This window comes from Neopelma chrysocephalum, unplaced genomic scaffold, assembly GCF_003984885.1.
Source record: "Neopelma chrysocephalum unplaced genomic scaffold, ASM398488v2 Primary Assembly neopelma1_170, whole genome shotgun sequence".
NCBI lineage: Eukaryota > Metazoa > Chordata > Aves > Passeriformes > Pipridae > Neopelma > Neopelma chrysocephalum.
The window spans coordinates 137,733-147,692 of NW_020897832.1; the positions used below are offsets into that span (position 1 = coordinate 137,733).

At 58.9% G+C, this 9,960-nt stretch overlaps 1 protein-coding gene across 1 annotated transcript; it reads right to left on the bottom strand.

Annotated features, from left to right (window-relative positions):
- Nucleotides 1-7,094: 7,094 nt before the first annotated feature.
- On the bottom strand, nucleotides 7,095-9,379 carry OLIG2 (oligodendrocyte transcription factor 2). Its single transcript, XM_027701854.1, has 2 exons — nucleotides 9,345-9,379; nucleotides 7,095-9,065 (listed from the first exon to the last, which is right to left on the bottom strand). Exon 2 carries the CDS (start codon nucleotides 9,024-9,026, stop codon nucleotides 8,145-8,147), a length of 882 nt encoding a protein of 293 aa, XP_027557655.1. The 5' UTR covers nucleotides 9,027-9,065; nucleotides 9,345-9,379; the 3' UTR covers nucleotides 7,095-8,144.
- Between the last annotated feature and the right edge of the window lie 581 nt (nucleotides 9,380-9,960).

Sequence of the window (9,960 nt, forward strand, 5' to 3'; positions counted from 1 at the left end):
TGGGGAAAGTCCATCCCTTCCAGCTCTACCTTCAGCACAGCCAAGAGCCAGGACAGGGTCAGTCCCTGGGGGGCTGATTCCATATTTTAACCCACTTTTTTCCCTACTTTAACCCCTTAGAGAGCCCTGGGGGCTGCTGCTAACAGGGAAGACTGACCAGAGACGTGCTGGGGCTCCCTGCTTGTGGTCCCCAGGTCACACCAGGCTGTCCCTCCACCACACAGACCAGCCTGGCATGGAGCACCTCGCCCTGCAGGATTCCCAGGATGCCTTACAGGGAACAGGAGATTCCCTGAGCCACTTTCACACCCTGATTTGAGGGAATGCTGGTGTAGGGCTCAGGAAAGCTCAGCCTTGGGTGGCTGGAACTGCTCATCCTGGACAGTGAGGAACAGGCAGGGAGGGTCCTGAGGGGGCAAATTCCTCCTCACAGCACCTCTGCTGGGGCCTGGCAGAGACACAGACCCTGCAGGGAAACCAAAACCATCCCAGTGAGCACGGGGAAGGGGCTGTGGGTACTCAGCCTCAGCTCTGACATATATAAAATCATGAAATAGTTTGGGTTGGGAGAGACCTTAAAGCTCCATCCCATCCCCTGCCATGGGCAGGGACACCTTCCACCAGCCCAGGTTGCTCCAAGCCCCGTCCAAGCTGGCCTGGGACACTCCCAGGGATGTGGCAGCCACGCTCTGGGCAGGTTAGAGAAGATCTCTCAAGAGCCCATCCACTTTTTCTCTCAGTGCAGCTTCTCTCCCCCTCCACCCCCTGTGCAATGGTTTGAGAGCCAAACCTTGCTGGGGTCCCTCAGGAGGAACAAAACAAGATCCCTCCCCTCCCAAAACTCTGCTAATTTTCTACTCAAAAGGATTTTTCTTGTAAAAGTGACAAACGCTGGGACTGCTTTTGTAGCACAACCAAATCCACACCAAAAAAAAAAAGGAACCGTGTGTTTTTCTGGGTTTTTTTTCTTTTTTTCAAGCAGACAAAGAGGTGTATAAATGTGTCTTATACATATATGTATATGTCTTTCTGAAAATAGCATTTAACAAATGCCTTCTGCATCTGCAGGATCCTCCAACAATCCTGACACTGTGATCAATCTGCGGGCTGGGGATGTTTGCTGACAGTGATTGATTGATTTTTCCCCGCTAATAGGATCAACATTGGGAATATATTAAAGTAAAAGGCACGCTCCTGACTCGCAGGGAACACCCCGTGCCTGGGCCGGGCCCGATTGTGTGGGGTTTGGCAGCGGGATGCGATGATTGATGAGAGGCAGGGGATGAGCAGAGGACTCTGATCCCCCCATGTGCATGACACTGGTGCCCTGCTGGGCCAGGGCCGGGCAGGACGGGGGACAAAGGACCCGGGTGGCCCATCCAGATAACCCCCTTCTAATGCATATGGTGGGATCTGACCTGCCAGTTCAAGGGGAGCGGGCAAAAAGCTGATGGGAAATTAATTCTCAGGAGTTTGTCAAGACATCTCCAACAAGTGAAGATAAATGGCAGAACAAAACTTCTAAAGCTAATCCCAAGAATGGGGATGAATGGAAAAGGGGAAACACTCTTTTGCATTTACATCCATCTTTTGGGGGGAGAAGCCACGGGGTAAGTTTGGGGCTTTGGGAGGCTGAACCGGGGAGTGGAGTCACAGAACCAGGGAATGTCCTGGGCTGGGAGGGACCCACAGGGATCCTGGAATCCACCTCCCCAAAAATCCCACCAGGTCTGGCACTTTGGAGAGGTTTATTAAAAAACAGAGTATTTTCCTGGCGCTTGTTAAAGCTCAGCCTGAGTTCCCAGTTTTCCAGATGAATAAAACATCACTGCCATCAATTAATGATCCATATTTGTAACCAGTTTATCCCTGATGTGTTGACTGGGACTGGCATTCATGTGCTTATTTTCTTGTCAAGAAATAGGTCTTGAATGAATGATTTGCTAAAGATGCTCCTTATTCTAATAAATTTTACAAGACAATGCTTTTCCAGGCAGAAGTGCCAAGACATTTTTATATACTTTTTCTTAATGAGCCCCCTTTTTTCCTCATCATAACTTAGGATAATAACTTACCATAATTATAATTTAGTCTTATGAAGACTTCATGAAATTTCGTGGAAGATTCTCCTCACTTCTGATACTGAAGAGAGTTTGTCTCTATATCCCTGTGTGGAAGGTGTTTATACTTTGGATTGCCTGATAATGTAAACCCCACGTCTTTACAAGTTTAAAAATTGGGCAATTGCAATACTTCTTTTTTTTTTAAAGTATTTAGACCTCACTCCCTCGAGAGAGGTTTTTAGATGGGTTCCACTAAGGAAAGTTTTCAATGTAATACTGTAGTTTCCTTGTCCATCCATTATTTAAGGCTGGATTCTTTCTAATGGAGCAAACTTTGGGTGTTCTAACAGCAAACCAGGATGGATTTTAATACTTCCTGGCCTTTTGCAGAGGTGGGGCTGACACAGGCTCATGTCCCTGTTGCCATCATTGGAGTTACTGTCTCCTCTTAATTTTCAGTAGAAGTATTTAAATATTATTAAATTGAAAATTCAGTTTGGGTGATGCTGTGAAGCCCAGAGAGGTGGCAGCCCGTGCCCAGGGGTTGCTCTGAACCCCCACCTGCCTGCCTGGAAGTTTGGGAAGGGACTGGAGCCAGGCTTTGGGAAAACCTCCCTTCCCATCTCAAACCCTACGTGGGCAACCAGGTTTTCAGGGCTGGGGTTTGGGTGCTGAGTGTTTGCAGAGATCCTGGTGGGAGAAGGATGGTGCCAGACTCTGCTCAGTGGTGCCAGTGACAGGATGAGCAGCAATGGCCAAAAACTAAAACACAACAAGTTCCACCTCAACATGAGGAAGAACTTCTTCCCGTGGAGGTGGCAGAGCCTGGAACAGCTGCCCAGGGAGGCTGTGAAGTCGTTCTCTGGACACATTCCTGTGTCACCTGCTCCAGGTGACCCTGCCTGGGCAGGGGGTTGGACTGGGGGATCTGCAGAGGTCCCTTCCAGCCCCAACTATTCTGGGATTCTGGAGTAACTCTCCTGTAAATCTGGCCCTCAGCTCAGCCTGAGCATTCAGGAATGACCTGGGTGATGCTGAGTCCCAGGCTTGGAGCTCCCTGTCCCACCCAGAGGTGGAAACACCACCCCCAACACAGAAAAATCAGAGCTCTGCTGCAAGAACTGGTTTGCAACACCAAGTGAGAGCTGCTGGCAGCACCAGAGGCTGTTTGGCTCCTGTCAAACCAGTGCCCTGTGGACCATCCTCCAGGGCACGGCTCACACAGGATGTGGCACTTCAGTCTTTCACCCCTGGAAGTGTGAAATCCAGCCCCGTTTTCCAAGGGTAAAACAGCACCCCAGGGTTGTGCATCCCAGGGCTGTGCCACAGCTCCTGTCTCTGGAATGACACCCCAGTTCCCACATCCAGCCCCTGAGTCTGACACGGGGACATTGCAGGGATGTCCAGGGGGAGTTTGGCCCAGAATATCAGTGGGATGAGGCTTTTAAGGTGAAAAAATGAGTATTTTCTGTCTCCAGCTTCTGCAGATGTGTGTAAGCTCCCCCTGCCAGGGGGTCCTGCCCTGAGCCCACCCAGGTTTGTATTACTGGGGAGAGGTTTGTAGCTAAAGGAGAACCAAGTTTTTCTGTGGAAGGCTGATGTTAGAAAGCTCTTGAGGGGGATTTGGGTGCTCACTCTCAACATTCACTCCCATGAAGAGGAAGGGAACCTGCAATCCCACCCAGGGGCTCTGGCAGATCCCATCCCACGGGACTGAACTGGGCAGCAAGAAGAGCTGGTGCCCTGGTACCTCCCCGAGGAAGAGAAATGCCTCAGTCAGGGTTTTGCAGCAGATTTTGGGTTACTTGGTTTAAATTCACTAGGCAGAGGCTGAAGAAATTCCCTCTGAAACGAGGCAAGAACAGCAGGGGATAAAGGTGGAGGAGCTGCTTATGTGCTCTGCCATGGGCAACCTTTCCTCCCCTCGAGGAGGAAAAGCCCCCTGGGCTTCCTTGATGCTTTCCAGTTTCTGCCTGAAATGTGCTGAGAGAATCATGGAATGGTTTGGGTTGGGAGGGACCTCAAAGCCCATCCAGTGCCACCCCCTGCCATGGGCAGGGACACCTTCCACCAGCCCAGGTTGCTCCAAGCCCCGTCCAACCTGGCCTTGGACACTTCCAGGGATCCAGGGGCAGCCACAGCTTCTCTGGGCAACCTGGGCCAGGGCCTCCCCCCCCTCCCGGGTGTTCCATACATCGAACCTGAATTTCCCGGTTTTCAGTCTGAACCCATCACTCCCTGTCCTGCAGTTCCTGGCTGCTCCTCTCTGCACATTCTGTGCCTGAAGATGAGGAGGAAAATAGAAGAGAGAAAGGGGAAGTGGGGAAGGAGGGAAAGAGAAGGGAAAGTGGGAAGGAGGTTAGGGAAGGAGAAAGGGGAGGAGTGAGGGGGTGAGTGGGGCCATAGGAAGGAGCCGGCTCAGAGCCGGGACGAGCTTCCTCCTCCTGTCGGGACAGGTAGTGATGGACTCCGACATACCTGAAAAACAGCAGGAGGAGGGTGAAGATAAGGGTCTGTGTGGCTCGCACGAAAAACAAGTTTAAATTCAGAGGAACGGGGATCAGCGGGGCACTAAGAATTAGGGTGGCTACTCGGGCCGCAGGAAGGGCCGGGGGCTGCCTGCGGGTTCCTCCTGGCCCGGCTGAGTCACGGGTGACCCCCGGCAGAGCCCCCCGTGTGCGCTGAGCAGATGTGCCCCCTCCCTGCCCGTAACCCGAGCCGGCCGGAGCCGCGGGTTCACTGCGGGCGGTGCCGTCGGGGGAGCCCCGCGGGCCCTCCCGGGAGCGGGGGAGCATCGGGGCAGCATCGGGGCAGCATATGGGGAGCAGGGCGGGCGGGAGGGCCCCGCGGGACGGCTGATCCCATTTACAGGTAGCCCCTGGGGAGGGGCCGGGGGGGCACAGCTGGCGGCCCGGCCGAGGGACCGGCACAGCCCCGGGGCTCCAGGGGAGGATGCGGAGCCTCGACCCGCCGGGCAGCGGGGCGGGGGGTGATGCCCTCTCTGCTTCTGCCACCGGCGGGGCTGAAACGCCCCCGCAGGAAAGCGGGATCCCCACGGTTCCCCCCAGCCCTCCGCCCTCCCGGGGCGGTGCCGCCCGTCGAGGATCCCCGGGACCACCTGTTAGCGCAAGGAAAGGCCCTCCGGGTGGGAGCCGGGCAGGCAGACGAGCAGGATTTACCAGCTTCTGGCCGCTGCCGACTTTTGCATCTGTCAGGGCGCTAATTATTGCCTTTAATAGAGACAAAGAGCAGCTCCTAATGATGCTCCCTCTAATTCTCACCTGCTCCTGCCCCTTCTTCCGCAGCAGCGCTCCCTCGCCGAGCGCCGCTAATTGGGAAAGCTGCTCTGCTTATTGCGGCCTCCCTGCATGGGGGGGCTCCGGGAGCCCAACCGGGGCAGGGCAGCTCCATCCCCTCGGCTCCGGCCTGGCGGGAGCTCCCCATCCCCGTCCCAGCGGCGTTCGGCACCCCCGGACTGCCGCGGGCTCGGCGAGGAGCGGGGAGGGGGGTGCCGAGGTGGTCTTTGCCCCCCGCCCAGCCCTTGGCTGGCAGCAGAGCCTGGCAGAAGGGTTCCCGTCGCGGGGACCGTCCCAGGGCGCTGGCGGACACCTGGTTGTCAGCCCTCCCCCCCCGCCCGCCTTCCTCCCCTCCCCACCGCGGGAGAAATCGGGAGCGGGGGGGGTTCGTGCTGCGAGGATCGCCTTCAAAGCCGCGAACCGGCACAGAGCTGGCACCCTGAGGGGCACCCGGGGTGGGAGAAGGCTCCTGGGCGATCGGCGATGCTCGTCCTTGGTCCCCGGGGCTTCGTCCCTGCCGTCGCCACAGGGGTTTTGCTGGGGAGGGGGGATTCCCTCCGGGGGTCGGGCGAGGTTGGGTTGTTTCCTACAGTCGCTGGGGTGGGGGGGGACACTCTTTCCGAGCCCCGCTTCCCTTTCCTGTAGAGTCGCAGGAGGATGGAGCGAACCCCACAAGGCAGAGCCTGGAGGGGCGGCGGGGCCGGGACCGCCTCGCTCCCCGCGGGGACCCCAAACCCGCCCCGGCCGCCGGGACCGCCCCGGTTCACACACACCAAAAACCAAATCCCCCGGGAGCGGACTCGCTCTCGTTCCCCCGCGGGTGTCTGTGCGCTCGAAACTCCCCCAGGGCCCGTGGTAATGCATAAATAATTCTGTATTTATGCGGAGGTAGCCAGCTGGTTATTTTAAATAGCTGTCTTGTCTCGGTCTAGAGAGAGAGAGAGAGAGAGAGGGGAAAGGATTTGCTGGGGCAGGGACGCGGGTTTTGGGATCTCCTGCCCACCCGCAGCCCCGAGAGCGATGAGGGACCGGCTCCCCCGGGGGCTGCCGAGCTGCTTTTCCTCAAAAACACGGGATTCCTTGGGCTGTTCCCCTTCTCCTCCCTGCAGGAAAGGGGAAGCCACAGGCTGCTCCACACCCTCCACGCGTGGAGCCCTTTCCTTGGGGCGTGCGAAATATTTCCTGCCCAAATACCTGCCCAGAACTGCTAAAATACACCGGGGCGAGAGACGCGAGCGACTTCGGGAGGGGAAAAAAAAAAAAAAGGGGTCGTCCCCAAATAATTTTCCTTTCCCTTTCCGTGGATTCTCGTTTGGAGGGTGTTTGGTTGAAGGTCAAGTGCGCAGGAGCCATTTAGAGCAGCAAACTCCCCAGCGCCAAGTTTAATGTTTCCTCTCCCCGAATTAATGTTTAATTCATATTTAATTAATATTTAGCCCCTTCCAAGCGCTGGATTCGATGGACAAAAATTTTCACGTTCCGAACGCGGTACCAGCCGCTTTTTTCCCTTGCCGCCCTGAATCTGCGGCGAACAAATGAGGAAGAAAAAAAAAAAACAACAAAAAACCCAAACCCAACCCCCAAACGATTTCCATTAGCCGGCGTAGCAAACTAACAAAAAACTTGGGGAAAAGGCAAGGATGCGCCTGAGATGTTCCCATCCCTTCCCCACCTGCCTCCGCCTCCCCGGAACAGCGAGGAAGAGGAAAAGGACATTTATTTAAAATGCTTTTTGTTTGTTGGTTTTTGCTCGTTTGTTTTTTATTTAAAATCTCAACAGTGGATCACTTTTTTTTTTTTTTGCAACCAAACAAGTAATAAATATTATTTAGCAACTTTTTTTTCTTTTTCTTTTTTTTTTTTTTTACAAAAATAAACAGATGATAAAATCTCTGCAAGGGGCAGCGATAAGAAAAGTTGTTATTTCAGAAACAAGCCCAAGTTCTCAGTATTGCAACACGGACAGGGTGACAGTTCCTACACAGAAAGAGCATTAAAGACTTGAAACTTTGTTAAATGTGGCAGGAACGGAAAAAAACCCAAACCAAACGTGTTATACACTTAAAAGAAAAACAACCCAACAAACCCCAAGAACCCAAACCAACGAAATCAAGGCAGAACGACCCCTTTTTCACTCATGAGGCTGACACAGGACAAGTGCACGGACGGAAAGCTCAGGCAGAGCGGACTCGCGTCGTTATCGGTATATTTACAAATCCCGAACCGGAAAGAAAACCGACAAGAGAAAAAAAAAAAAGGGCGGGAGGGGGAGCGGGGAAAGTGGGAATAAACTGACTTTCCCGGCGACGCTTCCAGCCGGAGCCCCGCTGCCTCCGGCCAGCGCCGGGTGCCCCGGAGATGGGCTTTCCGGGCAGGAATGTGACTCAGGAACGGTTCCAAAGGCTCTACGTGTAGAAACGAACCCGGGAGAGGGGAGGGAACGAACGAGCAAACAAACAAACGAGCGAAAGCCCCTCCGCAGTTTTGGTTCCTCCGTTCGCGGCGGGCCCGGGGCCCACCCTCCCCTCCCGGCGGAGTCACCGGCCACGTCGGAAAATCGAAAAGCGAGGAGATGCGCGGGGCTTTGCTTGTACCGGGGCGCTTTCCCCCGCCGTTCGGGGAGAGGGGCAGACCCGGGCCGGGCTCCGTCCCCTCCCGCCGCCCCTCCGCCGGCCCCGGGAGCGGAGCGGGGGGGACCCGCTGGCTTCGGGGGGGGGGGGAGCGTTTGTAGGTCCTGGGGGTGCCGGGGCGGCGCGGGCGCGGCGGGGCGGCCCCGCCGAGGGGCTCATTTGGTGTCGGTGGCTAATCTGGGCAGGCTGGCCGTGCCCATGCCGGAGACGTGGTGATGCGGCGGGGCCGACACCTGGCACATGCTGCAGGGGCACGGCATCCCCCCCCAGTGCTGGAAGCCGCTGCCCAGCGGGGCGGCGGCGGCGGCGGCGGCCGAGGGCGACTTGAGGAGCCCGTGCGGGGGCCGGATGGAGCTGACGGCCGAGAGCCCGGAGCCGGGCAGGGAGGCGCTGGAGACGGCGGCGGGGGGCAGGATGGGGTGGTGCACGGGGTGCGAGGCCGGGTGGGCCGGGTGGCCGGGCAGAGGGGCGGAGTGGGCGCCCATGCCGCCGGGGCAGGCGGCGGGGTGGAAGCCGGCGTGGTGCCCGCCGTAGATCTCGCTGACCAGGCGCTTCATCTCCTCCAGGGAGTTGGTGAGCATGAGGATGTAGTTGCGCGCCAGCAGGAGCGTGGCGATCTTGGAGAGCTTGCGCACCGACGGGCCGTGGGCGTAGGGCATCACCTCCCGCAGCCCGTCCATGGCGATGTTCAGGTCGTGCATCCGCTTGCGCTCCCGGCTGTTGATCTTCAGCCGCAGCTGCTGCAGCTCCGGCTCCGTCATCTGCTTCTTGTCCTTCTTGGAGGAGGAAGAGGAGGACGAGGAGGAGGACGACGACGAGGACTTGAAGCCCAGCTTGTCCACCACCACCACGCCCGCAGCGCTCATGGCGCTGCGCAGCTCCGCGCTCAGCTCCGGCGGGGAGTCGCTCTGCGTGGAGCTGGACACGGTGCCGCCCGTGAAGCCCCCGCCGCTGCCTTTATTCCTGGCCGTGAGGAAGAGGTCATCGGGCTCCGGGGAGGACGGGCGGCTGGAGACCAGGCTGGCGTCCGAGTCCATGGCCCGGCGGGCGGGGCGGCGGCGCGCACCGGGCTCTGCCTGCGGGGAGGGGGAAGAGAGCCCGCGGGCGGCCCCGCGTCAGCGCCCGCCCAGACTCGCCGCGGCCCCGCCGCCCGCCCGCCCGCCCCGTCGGGGAACCCGGTCCGCGGGGCCGGAGAGCGGCTCCAGCGGCGGGACGGGCCGCGCTGCCCGCCCTCCCCTCGCCGGGGGGGCACCTCTCCTCCCGTCCCGTCCCGTCCCATCCCGTCCCATCCCATCCCGTCCCTCCCTCGGCGCCTCTCCGCCGGGCCGGGGGTCGCGGGCGCGGGGGGCACTCACCGTGCGCAGGGCGGCCGCGGGGAGGGCGCGCCGGGACGGGCGAGCTCGGCAGCAAGCGCGCACCTTGCGGCGGCCAACGCGGCCGCTTTATAGCCGCGCCGGGGAGGAACGATGTCACCGGGCGGGAGGGGGGCTGCGCCAATCCGCGCCGGCGGCGGGGGGGGCCGGCTGATGTCACCGGGGCCGCTCCGGCTCGGCGGGGCGGGCGGACGGGAGGGGGGGGGACGGCCGGCAGCGGCGCGGGGACCCCGGCGGGGGGGAGGGACTTTTGTCAAATCCATAATAAAATGCAACAATGACAGCGCCGGGAACAGCTGTTGGGGGGGGCGGGACGGGACGGGGACGGGACCGAACAGCCCCCGGCTGCCGCCGGCACGTCGGTGTTTCCCCGCGCCCCGTCCCGTCCCGCCCCGCCGGGGAGGCTCAGCCGCACGCACCGGGCGGCCGGAGCTGCCCCCGGAGGGTGTCCCCTCCTGCCCCCGGCCCGGGCGTTATAATCCCGTTAAGTGCAGCGAAGGGAGAAGGAGAAAAGAGTCATTTCGACCACTCTGTTCCCCACGAGCGAATTTCCCGGCGGAGCCCCCGACTCCGGCCACGCAGCAACCTGGAGAAGTGC